Source organism: Leopardus geoffroyi, chromosome A1 (assembly GCF_018350155.1).
Source record: "Leopardus geoffroyi isolate Oge1 chromosome A1, O.geoffroyi_Oge1_pat1.0, whole genome shotgun sequence".
NCBI lineage: Eukaryota > Metazoa > Chordata > Mammalia > Carnivora > Felidae > Leopardus > Leopardus geoffroyi.
In genome coordinates, this window is record NC_059326.1 from 110,818,959 (window position 1) to 110,839,644 (window position 20,686).

General features: G+C 40.6%; 1 protein-coding gene across 2 annotated transcripts; it reads right to left on the reverse strand.

Moving 5' to 3' along the window:
- Positions 1 to 2,891: 2,891 nt before the first annotated feature.
- SKP1 (S-phase kinase associated protein 1) lies at positions 2,892 to 19,518 on the reverse strand. Of its 2 annotated transcripts, none has more exons than XM_045489022.1 (6): positions 19,288 to 19,518; positions 16,285 to 16,381; positions 10,039 to 10,112; positions 6,089 to 6,232; positions 4,493 to 4,633; positions 2,892 to 3,788 (listed from the first exon to the last, which is right to left on the reverse strand). In XM_045489022.1, exons 2-6 carry the CDS (start codon positions 16,379 to 16,381, stop codon positions 3,753 to 3,755), a joined length of 492 nt encoding a protein of 163 aa, XP_045344978.1. In that variant the 5' UTR covers positions 19,288 to 19,518; the 3' UTR covers positions 2,892 to 3,752. The 2 variants fall into 2 exon arrangements, with proteins under 2 accessions (XP_045344978.1, XP_045344979.1); XM_045489023.1 differs by having other exon boundaries at positions 19,030 to 19,454.
- Positions 19,519 to 20,686: the final 1,168 nt, after the last annotated feature.

The window sequence follows — 20,686 nt, forward strand, 5'->3', positions numbered from 1 at the left end:
AAGCTCCCAAGAGGGCAACCATCTCTTACGCTTCCTACAAAAGAGAAGCCAGAGGCTACACTTTAGGGAATTCAATCATTTCATATGTTTTCCCTTTACTTGCAGTCTTCTCCCTTACTCTCTTCTGTCCTAGCGTAAAATCAGTTTTCATACAAACCAGGTAACTGAAGACTACCATCTTTATAAAGCTCAAGTAACTTCTAGGGAGAACATTTGTTTGATTCCATTCCATTTAAATGTATAATGAGCTTTAGAACAAGAAAGACCAGAAAGATCTTCAAATGGAAGTGGTGGCACAAGTTAAGCTTGGAAAGATGAAAGCTTCCTAGGCCATGGATATGATAAAGGGTACTGCTGTTCTCTCAGTTCTTTCCTCATGCAAGCCACTTCCTATCCCTGTATAAACTGCCCTAGTAAGAGTCTAGGCAACCTATACCTCATTTCATTTTTTTTCAGATACGGTATACATTCTTTTTTAAGTTTGAGAGAGGGAGGGAGAGAGAGAGAAGGAGGGAAGTAGAGAGAGAGAGAGAGAGAGAACGAACATATCCCAAACAGGCTCCACACTGGGTGTGGAGGGGCTCAATCCCACAACCAGGAGACCATGACCTGAATCAAAACCAAGAGTTGGATGCTTAACCGACTGAGCCACCCAGGCACCCCTAATTTCTTAATTTACCTTGGATCAGCCAGCTATAGGATTGGCCAGTTTTTAAGTAAGCTAAGAGACCATGTGGTTTGGAATATCTGCCCGCTCTGAGTCACATGTTCATAGGAATTCATTGTTACTCTTCTTGTCCTACAGCTAGTTCCAGTCTAAGCTCAGCATTACCATTAACTTCATATTACAGGGCTGCAGTCCTAACAGTGCACCAAATTACAGTATAAATCTTAATTCCAGGAGCTGATGTGTTCAAACAGTTGCAGAATAAATAAATCACAGCTATAATGCCACTCAAGAATCTGTAACAATGTTAGGATGTCTCTGTGCATCTTTGGAAAAACATAAAAACTGCAAAGCAGTACCTACCTTTTGTATTAAAGATAGATTTATGAAGGCAAGCTAATTAGCAGCACTTCAAATGACATAACTTGCTTCTACAATACAACAATTATTAGAATCTGTTTGAGGGGGCATATCCTTAATCCATGGCTAGGTCAGGGAAAAAGGAGTAAGCGAACATTCAGAAGTAGTTTGGTTTACTCTCAATCCTAAGTAACACAGTCAATGAAAAGCTGAGAAGCCAAAGAAATTACCATTTCGAACTTACCTAAGGACAGGTAGGCACTAAGAGGCAGAAACGGGGTCCGGCCTCACAGTATGACTTCATTCCACAGTTTTAGTTTAGAAAAGCCGGGAGAGTGGGAAAGAGTGCATCTCTGAAGATAGGTTTGGTTACTGTGGATAAGGAGAAAGGGCCACTTACCTTCCCTGCCTAAGGTAAGGGCATAGAAACTCTTAGTAGGCATATTAAAGAAATATTGAGTGGACAGCAGGTTAGAAGGAATAAGGTAGGCCGAGTGCTGCAGCCAGCCTGAAGTGCCTCTGAACACCATACCTATGACTTCTGTGGGCACGCAATGTCCACAAATGGCCTATTTTCTATTGGATGAGCTGTCAGACTTCTATTAAACCTGAAAGTTTAACATTATCAGGATATTTTGTTTAAAGACTAGGGCCATAATCTATACAAAATCATGAAGGGGGCAAAAATCTTTACTATATTGTCTACTCAAGTCTTACCTATTCAGAAAGATCCTAGTGTCCTTTAAATATGGGTAGTGGTATTATTTAGTCCTGTAATTCCAACAATTCTTGGGGGTTATACAGACTGAGAACAGGTTTTGTTTCCCAGAAGCGGGTATGTTTCCTTCCCAAACTAAACATGGCACATGTGTAACAATCCTGAACTTTCAAGAGTTTTGTTTTTCATAATCTTGCTAGGGATAGAATGGGGGGTGGGATTAAGCTTTTTACAAGAACTGACAGGCAGGAATTAGCAGAGGAGACACTGCAGCCAGGGTTGAATTCTGCCACCCTCCCAATTAAAACTAGGACAGATGGAAAACAAGTTTAATCCCTGGAATGAAGGGAGCCAGGGAGCCAGAAGTAGTCACAAAGGTTGGCAAACTTTTTCTCTCAAGGGCCAGAGAATAAACTTTTTAGGCTTTTTGGTCAAATAGTCGCCTATATTCATTTTTTAACAATACTCTAAAAACATAAAAACCATTTTCAACTCAAAGACTGCAAAAACAGGCTGTGGGATGGATTTCACCCACACACGGGCTGTAGCTTGCAATCTCTGGTACAAGCAACGAACAGGAATTCATGTAACACAGCATATGGGACTTTATTAAATAAGACAGACTTGGGGCAATGAGAGGTGAAGTATAAGGGCAAATTACTGTCAACAAATAATCTGAGCCACAAAAGCTCACAGTAAACATGAACAGAATGCAGGAAGATTACATGTGAATACAGGTGATGCTAAATGGGAAAGGAAGAAAAAAGGGAGCACATGGGAGGAAAGAAAAAAGATGATAAAACAATTTGTGAGCCATCTCAAGCCATCAAGAAAACATTCTACTGTAGGGCAGAGGCTGGCAACAAGATCAGGACATGCAGTCCTGTGTGGCCATGTACACAGATTAAGAACTAAAGCACTGGCAAAAAATAAAATAAATAAAAAATAAAGCATTGGCTCTAGCAAACCCTGTCACTGGCAGTCAGAAAAGACACAAGCCTACCAGAACCCAACTGTTTTGTCAGCAGCCTCCAGTGAGTCAGGACACAAACTACTATAAGCTGTCTCCAGCTACAAAACCATTCGTATATTTAACTCATTTAATAACAAGTGAAGAGACACAGTTAAGTACACAAAAGCAAACCATTTACCACCTACTATGTAACTTACTTTTTATTGAAAGTATCTTGCATTCATGATGGATACCTTCTAGGTTTTGCCAGACATTTTAATGTTAAAGGTTAAATTATTTTTACATGCAAGTAGTGTGACGTTTCCCCCACATGGGATCACTGATTATAAAAAGATGACATATCACACAGGTTATTTGTCCTTTTTAATTGAAAAGCTAACAGACCACCTAGTTATATTTCCCCCAAAACCACAAACTGAGGAGTAACTGACTCTCTAGCCAACACAGTCAAAACTGAGGATTAAAAATGCAAAAACAAGTCCTTAGATCCAATTAAAGGAGCCCTGCTACATACAGGTTCATCAATACCAGTGGCACTCTTTGATTCCAGGAAGCTGGAAGACATCCTAATAATCCCACTCAAAACATTTACCTCAAGTAGCCTTTTTCCAGTTTCCAACTCATGAATAAAGATAATACGTTGTTAATTCTAGTTCAGAAAACTTTTTGCAACTTGTTTTATTTACAATGCCAACTTTTAAAAGGTTATTAAACTAACGTTAACTGACAATAAACTAGGTGGAAAACATTTTACAGAGAGGGAAATCCCAAAATGCCACCTTCTATAGCGAACCCACAGTTGAGTTTTATTCAGAGTGAAGAAACAAAAACTTTTGATCATACTGGAAGAAACTCAGCCATAAGTTTGGAATCTGTACTCAAACTACACATGCAAGGAGGACAATATTCTGCTAAAACAACTGATTTGCTGCTGCGTTTGTCTACGGTTTGTCTAATATTAACAATTATAAACAGAGCAGTGCAACTAGTATTTGGAAAAATCCTTACAGTGTTACAGTGTCAGGCATAACATTTCACTTCTCTTCACACCACTGGTTCTCTTTGCGTACCTAGAAGAGACAGATATTAGGAAGCACCTTAAGGAGTCTTTCCTCAGACTACTACCTAATGATTCATCAAGAGACTATGAAGAGGGTCAGAAAGGGACAGACAAAAAACTGGAAAAATACCAGGTTACAAGTACACTTCCTGGTTATCCTTCTTTGCCTCCCCAGGTTTTTATTCTACCCTGCTGAAATTATCAAAAAAGCAAAGGCAATGGGCATTAAAGCTTCAGTCATCAGACATGGCAACAAATTCAAACAGTTCATGCACATTATTTCAGTTTGTAGCTGTGTCAACATTCTGATCTTTTCATTCATTTCTTCCCCCACTCACTAAGATGCTCATAAGTGTCCTGGCATAACACCATCCACAGGGGTTGGTTTTCTGAAGTCAAATATTTATGGCTTGCTTACATTTAAGGTCCCAGGTGCCAAAACTAGTAACTGCAAAGGAGTAAATATCAAAGAGCACCTATGATTGAAAACTAATCGTTCTTATGCTTAGGCAAGAGTGGTATTGTGCAAGTGTTTAGACTTAACAGACCACTCTCAAAACAAGTATTTTTATATTTATAACACAGAAGGTGCCTACTAACCCTCAAGTAAAAGTCAAGATTCCCTGATAGAGACAACACATCTTTCCTGAGCATGTTTGCATTTCATTCTTTTTTAAAAAGTGTGTGATCAAGAACAAGCTGTGAGTAACCTACCTGGGCTTCCTCTTCTTCAGTAAAATCATTTTTGATATTGAAGGTCTTGCGAATCTCCTCAGGAGTTTTCCCCTTGATCATATTGGCAACAGTCTTGCATGTAACATCAAGCAAACCTTTAATGTCTAAGTAGTTCGCAGCCTGTAAAGTGATGGTTTTCATTAAAGAATTATTTGAGGTTGTAACCTAAATCTAAAGGTAGTGACTGCCAATCCGTATCTAATTAACTAAACTAAAATAACTAATTTTATGAAATTAAAGGGAAAATAAATCAGATTCTTTTGTGAAATATTTTTGTATGTCCTTCTGTTATACCTTCTAATAATATGGAGTCCTGCTGCTGCCTTAAGCGAACTACACTACCTCTAATGCTAGAGAAGAGCCGCTACTTATGGGCGTGCATGTTTGTGCTTATGGGTGCACAAGCATATGTCAAATCTTGACAAAAATATTTAAAGAGGCAAAAGCAGTAATAGCATTACATTTTACTGATTTCAAACAATTTCTTTGGTTTCTTTGGTTCTCTCTATTTTCTACTCTTACTTTCAATATTCCCTTTGGCTTTAATTTCATCTTTCATTAGTTTAAGGTAAAAGCTTAGATCAGTGATCTTCTTTTCCAATACAGGTGGTTTAGTGCTATCAACTTTTCTCTGAATACTACTTTAGCTGCATCTGCGATTTTTGTGTGTTGGGTTTTATTTCCATTCAGATCAAAATACTTTCTGGCATACAATTTTTAATTCTTTTCTAATTTTTCTTTTGATTTCTTCTTTGACTCATGGGTTACTAAGAAGCGTTAAGTTTTCAAATATTTAGATTTACCAGATAGCTTTGTTACAGACTTCTCATTTAATTTCACTGTGATCAGATCACACAGTGTATGTGCCTTGACTCCTTTCAAATATTGGGACTTTTTTCCTACCATTAACAGGTCTATCTTAGTAGTATACTTTTGAGAAGAGTATGTATTCTGCTGTCATTATATTTAACATTCTATAAATGTCCATCAGGATAAGTCAGTCAATAGTGTCATTCATGGCTTCTACATCCTTACTGATTCTACTTGTTTTATCAATGAAGTAGAGACACGTGTTAAAATCACTAGGATTGTGGATTTGTCTATCCATCCTTTGAGTTCTACTGGTTTTTGTTTCACTTTTTGGAAATTCTTTTAGGCAATAAACACTTAGGACTATAATGCCCTAATAATGAACTGATCCCTTCATCATTATGCAGCAACCCTCTTTAATCCTGGTGATATTCTTTGCTCTGAAATCTACTTTAATATAGTCACTGCAGTTTTGATTACGGTTATCATAATTTAATCTTTTTCCACCCTTTAAATCTGTCTCTTTAAAGTGGGTGTTTTGGACACAGCATAGCTGAATTTTGCTTTTTAAAAATTCAATGTGACCATCTCCACCCTCTGTTGCATTTACATTTGATCACTTATTGAATATGGTTCTTAATATATAAATTCAAATATAGCACTGCACTGGAGTTTATAGAGAATTAAAATTCAGTGTCAATGAATTGAACAAATTTAACTACTAGAAGTGCTAGAAATATCTTAAAGAATGTATTAAGAACATACCAGAATAAGTTCAAAAAGTGTTCCTTGGTCAACTTTCAGGAATTCTTGGTCCCAAACAGGGATATCATCTGTTCGCTTTTCTTTGTTCTCATCATCCTCAGGAGGAGGGGGGTCATCCTTGTGGTGGGTGCACCATTGAATGACCTGTAAAAATGAAAGTTTATTCCTCTGTGGCATTACATCACAAGGTACTCATTCCACTACTGGGGCAAAGTTGTTTTTACACTGGGCTAAGAACTAGCTAGAAGTTGACTTGAATAACCAAGTTAGTAGTCAAACCTGAAAAGCAAAACTGAAGCTTGAGGAATCTTCATAACCCTAGGGGTTAGACAATCTTAAAAGCAAACATGCAGATAGATAATTATACTTGACCACACTAAAAAGCTCCTGTGCAAAAAATACATAAAGTCAGACAGGACAATGACTAAAAACTACATGCAACATGAGCAACCAGCAATGGATTACCCTCTAGAATATAAATCTTAAATATCACTACAAAGTGGGGTGCCTGGCTAGCTCAGTCAGTAGAGTATGTGTCTCTCTTTTGATCTCAGAATAGTGAGTTTGAGCCCCACACGGGGGACAGAGCTTACTTGAAAAAAAAAAAAAAAAACACTAAAGAAATGAGCTACAGATATGAACAGGCTATTCACAAAAGAAATCTCAGGAGAAAATGCTCAGTTTTATTAGATGCAAAAACCAATATTACAGTTACTACTTGAGGCTGACAAAAAAAAAAAAAAAAAAAACTCAGGATTTTGATACTAATCTCTGGCAATAGTGTGAGGATAACATGAACCTTTATACTGGAGAGTGAGGTAATAACCCCTTTGAGGGGTGCCTGGGTGGCTCAGTCAGTTAAGCATCTGACTTCGGCTCAGGTCATGATCTCATCGCTTGTCTCTATGCTGACAGCTCAGAGCCTGGAGCCTGCTTCGGATTCTCTGTTTCCCTTTCTCTCTGCCCCGCCCCCACGTGTGTTCTGTCTCAGTCTCTCAAAATTAAATAAACGTAAAAAAAAAAAGTTAAAAAAAAATAATCCCTTTGGAAAGTAATCTATCAAATACTAGTAAGGGTGAGGATGTGCATACATTATCACCAAGAAATTCTAAACATCCGTGACATGCGCACAAGAATACTGGGCATAAGAACAAAGCAAGAAAAGCCCACATGTTCCCTTAGAAGGGGAATAAACACACATAAAGTTTCAGAGAGTTGGTTAGACTCTATGTACCATCATAAAGACCAAAATCAACACTGAAAGAGTTATAGGCTATAGAATCTAGGTGGTAAGTGGGTGTTTGCTGTATAGTTTCACTTTTCTGTATGATTAAAATTTATTCAGTATAATACTGGAGGAATAAGCAATGCTGAGAAAAAATGGCAGAACTGACAAACTATACTGCCAGGATCTAAGAAAAGGAAAGAACTATTTCTAGAAGGGAAAGTCAAGCTATGGAGTTTAATGAAATAAACAATAGTTTTTTAAGTATTCCAGTTGTATAAGAAAACAACAGCAGTATTTGCTTACATAAGCATTAAAAAAACTGGTAAGTATACCTAAGAAACTAATGTTGACTAGTATTACTTGAGGGGGTTGCAGGTTAGACAGAGCCAAGGATGAGAGTTTTTACCATATACTTTTTTGCAGTTTTGGATCATGCAGTTATTCAGTATGTAAGTTCAAATATTCCTAAGAATAGGCTTAAAAAACTTATTCTCTGAAGTGGCCCCGTATCACCCAGACCATTAACTCTGATCTTCTGTACTAACTCCTTGCTTGTTCATTATGCTCTAGTCACCACACTTGCTGCCTTCCCACCTTTCCTCAGAGTAGAACATGCTCTTGTCTTAGGGTCACTGCACTTGCTCCCCATGCCCAGAACTCTATTCCCCCACATAATCATGTCTTTGTTCAACGATCGACTTCTCAGTAAGGCATTTCCTAACCACCTTTATTTTAAAAATAGCTAACTCTCCATCGATCAACCCAGTTATGCTCCACAGCTTTCTCATCTGACTTATTTATATTGTATGTTTCCCCCACACCTTTAGGATGTTAATTCCCTAAGGGCAGACATTTGGTCTCTGGTTACTGCTATAACTCCAACACCTAAAAAATGGCATTTGAATAAAGTCCTTTTAGATGCATTTTACATTAGGATAAAACAGAATGTTTATTGCAAGACAATACCCAGAAGAAAAAAATCTAACTAGATAAAACATAAAGCTTCTAAACCATAAAATACTATTAACTGACTTAAGTCAATGCAAAGTGATAGAAACACCATATAAATAACTCCTATAAAAAAGTCCACTAGATTACAAAATGGATGAATCTTGAAAACATTATGCAAAGCCAGACACAAAAAGACAAATATTGTATAATCCCATTTATATGAGGTGCCCGCAACAGTCCAATTCACAGACACAGAAAATAGTGGTTAACAGGGGCTGGAAGGGGTTATTGAGGAGTTATTGTTTAAGGAGTACTGAGTTTCAGTTTGGAATGAGGAAAAATTCCTAGAGATGGTGAGTCGTGGTGGCTGTACAACAGTGCAAATGTACTTAATGCCACTGAGGTGTACATTTAAAAAAGTTAAAAAGGCAATTTTTAAAAAGAAATTTTAATGTTTATTTTTGAAAGAGAGAGAGCAAGCATGAGTGGGGGAGGGGCAAAGAGAGAGGAAGACACGAAATTCGAAGCAGGCTCCAAGCTCTGAGCTGTCAGCACAGAGTCTGACACGGGGCTCAAACTCATGCATGAACCGTGAGATTATGACCTGAGCCGAAGTTGGACGCTTAACCAAGTCACCCAGGTGCCCCTGTTTATTTATTCTTGAGAGAGAACAAGTGGGAGAGGGGCAGGGGGAGAGGGAGAAACAGAATCTGAAGCAGGCTCCAGGCTCTGAGCTGTCAGCAAAGAATCCAACACAGGGCTCAAACTCACCAAATGCGAGATTATGACCTGACCCAAAATCAGACACTTAACCAACTGAGCCACCCAGGCATCCAAAAATGGTAATTTTTATGTTATGTGTATTTCATAACAATTTTAAGTTTATTTTGAGAGAGGGAGAGCGCATGCACGTACACTAGCAGGGGAGGGAGGGAGGGAGGGAGGGAGGGAGGGAGAGACAGAGAGAGAAGAGAGAATCCCAACCAGTCTCCGTGCTGGTAGTGCAAAGCCCAACACAGGGCTACATCCCATGAACCATGAGATCATGACCTGGGCCAAAATCAAGTCAGACACTTAACCAACTGAGCCACCGAGGTGCTCCTACAACTATTTTTAAAAAGCCCACCAGAAAGACACGCAAAGGAAAACAGACCAAGCAGAAAATACAAATGGCCAATAATACATGCCAAAAAAGGTTCAGGCTTAGAGAATCACTTTTTACCCAGTCTAGGGCAATTAAAAGAAATGCTAATAGCTAATTGTGGTAGGATATGGAAAAATACGCAGCACAGCTGTATCTCACACCAGGATCAAGAGAAAGCATTAAGATGAAACTGCATATAGCCAATGACTTTTGAAAATCTCTGAGCAAAAGGCCAACTGGAACCAACCATTCTCCTCTCTAAGCCTAACTAGTTTCCTCCACTTTATAAAAACTCGGTGCTATTTCTTCAGATGAGCATCCAATTAAATGGCTGGCTCTGTTAAGGAGCCATGTACCCTGAAATGCTAAAATTCTATTCAACGTGAAGAGCCTTTTATGCTTAGACACAAGGTAAGGTGGTCAATGGTGTGGGTATATTTATTCTCAAGCTCCCCTTGCAGCGTATCTATCAAATAATCACAGGACGTAGTTAAATAAACATAACAAATATTCAGAGTCATAATCAGTCGATGTAAGAAGTGATCTATGTAGCAGTACAATAAGATCACAAGGATGTTCAATGAAAAAACAAAAGCATATATACAAATATATAGTTTGTTACCTTACCTTTTTTAATATTGCTGCATTAACATTTGGTAGAGGAACTGGGTCATCATCTCCTTCGTCATCCATTCCCAAATCTAAGAAAACCAGAAGAGAGTTGCCATTATTCCCATTATTTATACCAAGGAGGCTATGTCTCAAATGAGTAATTTGCAAGACACTGTCTACGACTATGAAAAGTACTCTACGAAAAATAGTTCTCGGGGCGCCTGGGTGGCGCAGTCGGTTAAGCGTCCGACTTCAACCAGGTCACAATCTCGTGGTCCGTGAGTTCGAGCCCCGCGTCGGGCTCTGGGCTGATGGCTCAGAGCCTGGAGCCTGTTTCCGATTCTGTGTCTCCCTCTCTCTCTGCCCCTCCCCCGTTCATGCTCTGTCTCTCTCTGTCCCAAAAATAAATAAACGTTGAAAAAAAATAAATAAATAAATTAAAAAAAAATAAAAATAGTTCTCTTACGAGCATTTAAAGTTAGTGGTTCCCAACAGGTCCATAAACCACCAAAAACTATAAAAAGTTTGGGAGTAGACAATTTTACGATTATTACACAAAAAGGATCCTTAATAAGAAAGAAAAGTCACTTAATAAGTGGGACTGAGATGACTGGTCAGCCATTTAGTAAAAAATTAAAGCCAGACCCTTAGCCTTACTCTTAATACCAAACTCTCTAGATGGGCTGCATTTAGAAAGACAGAGGAAAAAGTATTCAAGTAACAGAAACTCAATCTATTAAAATCTGAAGCCCAAAGATGTATATATACACACACAAATCATGCAACCACTGACAAAAATAAGGCAGGCAGCTCCTTATGTACTGGTATGATCTCAGGATTAAAGTTTTTAAAAGCCAGGTATAAGAAAATAAGTGTTATCTGAATAAAAATGGGCATATACTTAGATATTTAGATTTAAAATAACTTCACAGGAATACAGAAGTATTAACAATATTCTGTGTAGGGAAATTAACAAGAATGTGGGTTGAGGGACTCTGTTTCAGTGTATACCTGTTAAGAGTTATTCATCACGTACATATTACCTACAATTTTGAATCTACAGGTTGTCCTGGTAAAAACACCTAACTTTCAGATTCTCAAAGTGTTGGTGAACTCCACGGAAAAACCTTAAAAATAAAATCCCTACGTTAAAGATTCTAAATAAGAGTATTTTTCATGCCAAATGGGTCCACCCTTCAGTTTCTACATGACTAAAAGAACGGCCAAAGTTATTTACTAGTTAGCAAGTACCAAGATTAGTGTCCCAAAGTTACTTCAGCACTATACTGGTTGTAGCAAAGAATCAGTTATGCTGACATGGCCAGTGCTGAATCAAATCATTTCAGTTCCTGATAAGTTAACAGGCGTCCTAGGCAATGGAGAGTCAGCAATGAACACAGGAGGATGCAAAGAATTGCTGCAATTTTAGAAAGAACTGCTCAAACATGTCTTATTTAAAAGATGACATCTGAGTAAAACCCTAAAGGAGACAGAACACCTAAGCAGAGAAAATGGCAAAGGCAAAGGTCTTCTGATAGGAAGGTCTGGCATGTTCTAATAACACAGAAGGGATCCAATATTACTAGAGCAGGGTTAGCAAGGGTGAAAGCAGATGAGACCAACAACAGAGGACCTGATAGTAACTGGGTACTGTGCATTTTGGCTACTGTACTGGGAATAGGTGGCAGAGAGCAGGAGAAAGAAGGAAAACAACTATGAGGCTGGTGGCTTGTACAGGTTTACAGCTATGGAAGAATGATCCAATTCTGTATGTATTTTGATGGTAGAGGCAAAAAGGTTTGCCAACAGATGGGAAGTAGAGTTAAAAGTCAAGGAAGACAAAGGTTTATGACATGAGGAACTGGATGGATGAAAGTGCCACTGGAGTTACCATTAACTGATATGAGCAGAGAAGTGTTCTCTGATATGTCAGAGAAGCGTTATTCTGAAGGGCAGGGAATTAAGAATAAGAACAACCTAGTTAGCTGTCTAACTAACTAGACAAAGTTAGTCTAGTTCCCTAACTTTGAGGTACCAATTAGATCTCCAAGGGTAGACAAACCAGTTAAATATGTCAAGTGTAAAAATTAAAAGAGATCAGAATCATAGGTAGTTTGGGGAACTGGTGTACAGACGGCACATAACACTATGAGACTAGATGAGATGACCAAGGGAATCAAGGAGTACATATATTATGAAAAGAACCAATGATTAAACCAGCCTTGAGGAACTACAGACTTTAAAAATGGGAAGACAGAAGGGTGCCTAGGTGGCTCAGTTAGTTAAGCATCCAACTCTTGGTTTCAGCTCAGGTCATGATCTCAGTTTCTTAAGTTCGACCCCACACATCAGGCTCTGTGCAGTCAACAGGCGGAGCCTGTTTAGGATTCTCTCTCCCTCTCCCCCACTTATGCTGTCTCAACCAATCAATCAATCAATCAATCAATATTTAAAAATGAGAGGATAGAAAGCCGTGAGGTAAGTACTAAGTAAAGTATCCTGGAAGTCAAATGTAGAAGGGGATGATCAGACGCTGTCAACAGGTCTAGATGAGAAATGAAACAGATCACGCACTTGACAACATGGAAGTCACTGAGCTTAACAAGCAGTTCCAGTGGAGTGGTAAAGATGAGAGTAGACTGAAAAATTATCTTAGTTTCCTGTACAGGTGGATCAATCCTGTCCCCTCTCCTCCTTTCTACCAATGTCATTCCCTGATCCCATCTCAACCTAGAGTAAAAGTACAAAAATGACTATCTCAATTTGCATTAAGCCACTTTTGCTTTTCCTGTTCTAGTATGAAGTATTTTTTAAATTAATTAATTTATTTAGGGGCGCCTGGATGGCTCAGTCTGTTAAGTGTCAGACTTCAGCTCAGATCATGATCTCATAGTTCAACAGTTAAAGTCCAGCATCAGGCTCTCTACTATCAGGGAAGAACCTGCTCTGGATCCTGTGTCTCTCTCTCTCTGCCTCTACCCAGGTGCTCCGGCACAGGCTCTCTCAAAAATAAACATTGGAAAAAAAAGGAAAGAAACTTAATGCCTTTTTAAAAATTTATTTATTTACTTAGTTACTTACTTATTTATTTAAAGTAGGCTCCATGCCCAATGTGAGGCTTGAAATCATGACCCTGAGATCAAAAGTCACATACTCTACTGAATGAGCTAGCCAGGTGCCCCTAGTGTGAAGTATTTTTAATCAGAAGGGAGAAAAAGAAGTTACAATATATAAAATACTTGAGGAACCATAATACAGAACACCAACTTGTTTAGATCCAAATGTTATTTGGAAGAAGGTTTAAGCCCTGTTAAAAACAAGGGCCTTATTGGGGCACCTGAGTGGCTTCTGGCTTTTGATTTCAGCTCAGGTCATGATCTCACAGATGGGTTTGTGGCACTGAGTCCCACATCAGGCTCTGCGTTGAAGGTGTGGAGCACGCCTGGGATTCTCTCTCCCACTCCCTCTGCTCCTCCCCATCTTGTGCGTGCGCAGGTGCTTGCTCGCTCTCTCTCTCAAAATAAATAAAACAGTTATCAAGGATCACCTCTCTAGCATTTAAACTAAGGATGTACAATGTCTTTTCCACTTTTAGATTGACTTCACAAGTAGCAACAGTCATTCCTTTAAGCTATTTAGTTTCAAGGACTTCTGAAAGACACCTGTATCCTGATACCACATCCTGAACCTGAACAAATCAGTAAGTCCACGTACACACATGCCAAGATTTTCAGTTCTGATTATACTGTGATTAGGTTTTATTTTTGTCTTCTAAGTCACAAAAAACCCATAATCAGAGATACTACAGATGCAAAACAAAGAAAGCAGTAAGCTGCCCAATCCAATGGACTCCAATCCTGATGAGGCTAGAATTCTATATAAACGACTGGTACTTAAGATAAAAACCATTCACCTATGATGCCCAAAGGCTATGAAGGCAAAGAATCATTTAACTGTTGCTATCACTCCACTTGCTTCAGTGATCAAAAGAGGCATGGATAACCTTCACGGAGCCCTATGTTCTTATATGGGCAAATGCTTTTTGAAGCAGCACAGGACAGATTAGTGAGCAAGACACTACTAAGATGAAATAAAGAACACTTTCATCGCCAAAGCAAGTATTCAGGCAGCAGTTCTGGTATCAGTTCTACATCTTCTAGATAAAGCCTTACTCACCTGCCTTTAGGGAACTTGGAAAGCTTTCACACTCTTTATTAGTGACATACCCCAGTTCTTCATTCAACAGGTACTTGATGAACAGTGACTGTGGGATGTACCAAGGGGTTTACAACTTAATAGAAGTGATCTATGTATGTATGTACCAGGATACAGGACCATAAGTGCCACATGATTGGTACCAATTACCAGAAAGAATTACATGTTCAGCTTTTATCAGCAAACAGAAATTACCAGCTTAGAAAACAGAAGACACACCCTCTGTAATTTAGCTTTTGCCTCTACCGAACTTAATATGTGCAGGAAGAAATCCTCTTACTATGAAATTCCAAATAACCAGTCTGTAGATGAATGTGATAATCACTCTGGTCACCTCAAAATGCCTCCCTTGACTTCCACAAATCTTATTCCACTCATTCCCCACTTCTGACTTCTACTCTCTTAACTCCACCTGTCTCCCATTCCAATATGGCTGACTGCCAACCTCAATTTACTCCCACAGATAAATACTCCTACAACCCACCACACAAAGTCTATGTATCCCTAGTAGTCTACAGCTCAGGGATCAATCCACACACTCAACTGTCTAGTAGACTGTTACAAAACTCTTCTGGGCGTGGGGTGGGGAGGGGACCAAACATACATAACATGTTCAAGCTCCAAAGTCACATTCTTTCCATTTCTCTCAAGCCCATTCTTCAGCTCTACCAACTAGAGTATCACAAGCTCACCCCACACCAATAAACCCCAACTAAAAATTTCAATTTTACTTTTCTCTAACACACTTTGTCCACTTTACCTCAGAATAACCTCCCAAAACATCCTAATTTTACTAAATTTGAAATATCACCTCACTAGTACCACCCACTATAGTCTCTACCCAAGCCTGAAAAATAACATCAGCCAAGATATTTCCCCAGCACCTCTTGGCACATTTTATCAATGCACTAATTATACCATGTGACAGTGTGTCTTGTTTGGTGTCTTTCTTCCCAGTTTATAAATCCTTCAAGGGCAAAGACGGTTTCTCACTTAGCTTCCTTTCCCCAGCATACAGCTAGTGCCTGGCGTGTAACTTTTCTCTTAGCTGAAGCATAAGCTACATAAAAACCTTTGATATTTGAATACTGAACATTCTTCTTACTATTATTTTTTTTTCACCAATGCAAGAAATTGATTTGCATTGTCTCCATATACCATTAATTAATGTCTACCAACCCACTGGAATAGTAAGAAAAGATTCAAGTGAACTAGTAAAAGTTTCAAAATGTTTCAGGACCTGTTTTGTAACCTTACTTCTTTAATGTGCGGGGTCTATGCTTTGCAGCAGTTTCAAAGGAACGACAAAAAAGACAAAAAGGAAAACGTGGTTTAAAAAAAAAAAAAAAAAAAGACCGACATCTCAGTTTACCATCTACTCAGCTTACTCCCCTGCTGAAACAAAGTACTCTATTTAGCTACCATATAGGGAGGTATCTCTTTTTCCGGAGGCTTTTATTTTTCTCATTACAAACAGCGAACCCAAATTTACTTCAAAGAGAATTGGGCCATTATTGTCTTATGCTGGGAAATCACTTCAATATTAGTTTATGGCCTTACCTATTTAGCAATGGGAAAAAAAAAAAAAAAAAAAACAAAAAAAAAACAACCTCATTAATTCAGACAATACAGCAAGGATGTCCTGTATCAGAAAACTGTAGTTTTTAATTTAAAAAATGTAAACTTGGGGCGCCTGGGTGGCGCAGTCAGGTTAAGCGTCCGACTTCAGCCAGGTCACGATCTCGCGGTCCGTGAGTTCGAGCCCCGCGTCGGGCTCTGGGCTGATGGCTCAGAGCCTGGAGCCTGTTTCCGATTCTGTGTCTCCCTCTCTCTCTGCCCCTCCCCCGTTCATGCTCTGTCTCTCTCTGTCCCAAAAATAAAAACGTTGAAAAAAAAAAAATTTTTAAAATGTAAACTTTATTTACCCCTCATACTCTTGCGCACTTAATGACAAATCATGCCTTGTATAAATTCAGTGTTCACAGGTTATCTCCACCTAAATATTACTTCTACTTTTCCTTCACCCAGGTTTTCTAATAAACTTACCTTCCAACATGGTCTTGATAGTCACAGACTGTTTGGCAATTTCAACATCAACTTCAAATATCTCTCCATCAGAACTCTGTAACTTAATTGAAGGCATCTAAAAAAAAAAAGGTATTATATTGAACTTGAAATTTAAGAGATATTAGTTCTATACATTTGGTCAACTATAGTCTGTTAGAAAACCTCTATCTTACTAACTACAAAATCCTAAACACCCGTACTATGTAAAACCCCCGTTAAACACTTCAAGTGGTTATTCACAGGCTAGTATAAAGTGTTGACAGAAAATTTTTTCAGTTTCAAATTTTTTATAACTCATAGGAACACAAGGTTTTAAGGCCTGCCCTAATGAAATTATTACTGGAATAAATTTAAGAGTTACATTCTACACTTCTAATGCAAAATATATTTCAAATAAACTTGTTTACTTTGTCTTTGCCTGCTTTTCTGCTCTTACTAAGTACTGATTACTCTCATCTGAATAGTTAACTGCCACAAAAAAATGCAAACCTGAGGGTGGTCAGTCCTAAACAAACAAAGCTAATAACGTACTCATTTTCCAATAGTGAAACTTACGTGAAAAATGAGTTCAAATCCAAGGAGTATATGAGAATATACTTACATATGTTTGCATCAATGTAAAATATGCAAGATAATGAAATATTTAAGGATAAACAAATAATCTAATTTACAAAACCAAATAAGGTACCTAAATTTAACAGTACTTCTTAGCTTTCATTAAGACTGTCCAGGTTTCCAAGTTTGAGTTCTGCTAAAATCCTCAAAGAAATAACACATTACTTGCTCCAAAAATGTATTTATTACCTCAGATAAATTATGAGTCATTGGGAAAAAGACACTTCTTAGATAAAAATTAATTAAGCAATTAACTACAAAGGACTTGAGTTCTGACAAAAAAACAACCAAACACTTCTTTAAAATTAAAAGTTCTAAGCCATCAATTTCTTATTTTCAGATTGTTGGCAGAGGCACTTGGGGGAGGACTCTCAAGATTAATCCACGATCTCTTCAAGTTTCAAGTACAGAATTTAAAGGCCCTTGCTTCTGAGTATTCATAATCCTGCAATGTCACTATTAAGTTGAAATTACGGAGTTTGGCATTTAAAACATTCACTTCGGGGTGCCTGAGTGGCTCAGCTGGTTAAACGCCCAACTCCTGATTTCAGCTCAGGTCATGATTTCATGGTTTGTGAGTTCAAGCCCTACATAGGGCTCTGTGCTGACATGGAGAACCTACTTGGGATTCTCTCTCTCAAACACTAAAAAAATTTCAACCATTCACTGCACCTATTTTAGGATCAAAGACTTCAAACCCATGAAATCAGTTAAAATATTCATTCGCCTTTTCCCAATTATCTCCATTCCTCCAAATAAACAAAAGAAAGGAAGCAAAAATGTAAAGCTATGTTTTAAAACCAGCCACTGAAATATCCTGCTCTCACTCATCAATGGTTAGAGAGAATCTCATTTCACTTTTCAGTTCACAAAGATGTCTGTTCCTCCATGAGGCTTAATGCTTGCCAATAATGCAGCTGTTCTGTTCAACAGAGAAGGGCCCAGTGCAGAGAACCTTCCCTGTGACAGGGCAGTAACAAAAGGTAATCCCAAAGGAAATACTTCAACGTGAACTCAATTTTTTTTTTTTTTTTTTTTTACAAAACATTCTACATTCTTTTTACATTCGATAGTACTGGAATGAACACTAAAGAATGACAAGTCTGGGACTTCAGTTGATAAAATTAGTTTTAAGGAAGGTGACCATTTCGTATTTCTCTCAAATAACTCTTGGCAAATAATTAGATCTGCTTAGTCATAGTCAAATTCCTGTATTAGGTTACTCTTAAGGGAGTTGAGATCTTATTAAATAAGCAGGGAGGCAATCTGTTAATCTGTAATCGGATGCACTTTGTGATGCCAAACTTAATACTTAAAGAGAACTTTTTTTTAATGTCTTAGAGCTAGAATTCGGTGCAAAACTGCAATAATAATGGATGAGATTTTGATTTGACAGGTTTTCAAGCAATTCTTTAAGTTCCTCATGTTGAAAATTAAATCCCCCTCCATAACTGGAATGAAGCAGGTTCTGTCAACAACATAAAGAAAAAGCTGTTTTAAGGGACCCGAATTCTAGCACCTCCTTTTAGAGAGGAGAGCGAAGTCTGCGTTGCTCTGTGACAGATACATTCTATTGTGACGCTCTGATACATTCACTATCCCAAAACCCAAACGTGAGGTCCTATCCAGGTGAACATTCTAACCCTGTAAAACATGACCCAAAGCGTCTGGCTTTTAATGAGTTAGGCCTCCCTACAAGTCACACCACCATGACGAGGGCATCTGCTATTTCAACAGTTGTTTCAGCAACTCCAAGCTGTGGCAAAAAAAATGGCGAGAAATATTCTGAAGGAGCAAGCGGCTATCTACAAGCATGCGGCCCAAACACAGCCAGGACCCGGGACTAGTGAGGGAAGATACAACGGAGAGAAAGAACGCGAGCCAAAAATCCAGCGCTCCCAAACTCCCACCGGCCACGCTCCCTCCGGACACCAAAACAACAAACACGCACACCACGCCCACGCCCGCCCAAAGACCTGCACTGAAAGCCCCGCCGCCACCCCCGCCCAAGAGAAGCCCAGGGCCGCAGCCTGGGCCTCGCAGCCGAGCTCTGCGCAGACTGACGCTCGCCCCGTGCGAGGAAGGACCAATCCCGGGCCCGGCTCGCACCTTCTCCCGCCCGCCGGCCTGGGCGCCCACGAGGCGTCGTGAGGACGCGCGGCCAGGAGAGGCCTCGCCGTCGGGGGGGATGGGAGGGAGGGGGAGGTGGGGCGGGAGAACAGGACCCAGCGACAGGTTCCACTGGGCCTGAGGGACGCAAGGCCCAGGTGCCTCCCGCCTCCGGCAGGCCAAAGCACAGCGGTGCGGACACCCAGCTCGCAATCCACGGCGCTACCGCCCCATTCCCCTCGGCCTGGGTCTACTCACGGTGCTCGGTCTCAAGGAGACTGCGGGCCGGAGGGTGACAAAAACAGGGCAGGGCAGCCTCCGCTACGAGAAGGGAAAGGCAGAGAACAAGGCCACTACGGCGGCGCGGCGCGGCGTCGGCCTTTATAGAAGCGGGCGCAGGCGCCGAGGACCCCGGAGCCCGAGGCGTCACAGAGCCGGCGGGGCTGGCCGCCGAGATCGCCTGACGCAGGCCAAGGACGGTGGGGCGGAGAGGCGGCGGGCGCGAGGCGCGGGGGCGGGGTTTCGTCCTTACCCTCTCACTCCACCCCACCCCACCCCACCCCCGGGAGCGCGTCTCGCTGTCCTGAAAGCAGGAGAGCGGGCCTGGCTGGGGTACTCCGCAGCCAGCCAGGGTCCTTCAGGCAGGGGCTGGCCTAAGCCGAATTAAAGACCCCAATCCTGAAAAACCTAGAAACTGCTAGTGGGTGTGTAGAGGGGGGGAGGGGAGGGTTAGTGTTCGGGAGGCTTTCTGGCTCCCCTTTCCTGAAGGGGAAAGAAGGCTCAGGCGAAGAATGGCAGATGGGCGTTGCAGTCACCGCCCTGAGATACCGCTGGGTGCCTCGGCGTCATCCCCTGTGCCCTGCATGCGTTAGTTCTCTCTCCATAACAACCCATGAAGTGAAGTTCTGTTTACCTTTTCCCCTGCTGTATACCTGAGAACAAATTCAGAACGACACAGTTTAGTGTTCCTAAGCGTTGTTTTCTACTTGTTTTCTGAAAAGGCCTCCAGGCCAAAAATAACCATCGTTGCAGGGAAACCGCAAGTCCAGGCCACTCCCGCAAACGTGTATTGAGCAAAATGTGCATGAATTGGTGCTGGGGGATTCTGGGGTGAACCAGGCAGTAAGGGTGCAGCCTGCGCAGAACTCTCATCTGGGTCCATAGGATGGAACCAACGCTACAGGAAAGGGGTTAGAGCTTGGCAAAGCACTGCGCCCCAGCCCCATGCCACCCAGTCAGGGCCTTTTCTGGGCTCCACCCTCTTGCTGCTTCGTGAACCTTGCCACCCCTCCCGAGGAGACTAAGGCGCCTGGCTCACCTAACCACCAGGCATGTGATGGGATTCCTGACGCCAGGGAGACAAAAGAAACTTCCAAACAGGGCCCCCTAAAGAAATCAGAGGCCTACAGCTCTTCTGGGATGGGACTGGGCAGGGAGGCCAAGCAACTTCTTGGGTTACCAGGCTTTTGTCTACAAGCTGTGGTATCCAGTGTCTGCCAGGTGCCAGAGCTGATGGCAGGGAGATGAAAAGACCTACAGCCCTCATACTTTTTTCCCGAAACACAGCCCTGCCCTCCGCACCTCCAGCCTCAGGTTCCCTAGGCGAGTCCCACTGGAGCTCCTTTGCCCCCTTGCCCATGGCACACAAGGTGGAACC

Excerpts from the sequence above, each read along its gene's own strand:
- SKP1 (XM_045489022.1), bottom strand. The coding sequence starts at position 16,381 with ATGCCTTCAATTAAGTTACAGAGTTCTGATGGAGAGATATTTGAAGTT. Across the intron at positions 4,634-6,088 it reads CACTTTTTGAACTTATTCTG|GCTGCGAACTACTTAGACAT; the intron begins GTATGTTCTTAA and ends ATCACTTTACAG. Across the intron at positions 3,789-4,492 it reads CTGAAGAAGAGGAAGCCCAG|GTACGCAAAGAGAACCAGTG; the intron begins GTAGGTTACTCA and ends TGTCTCTTCTAG.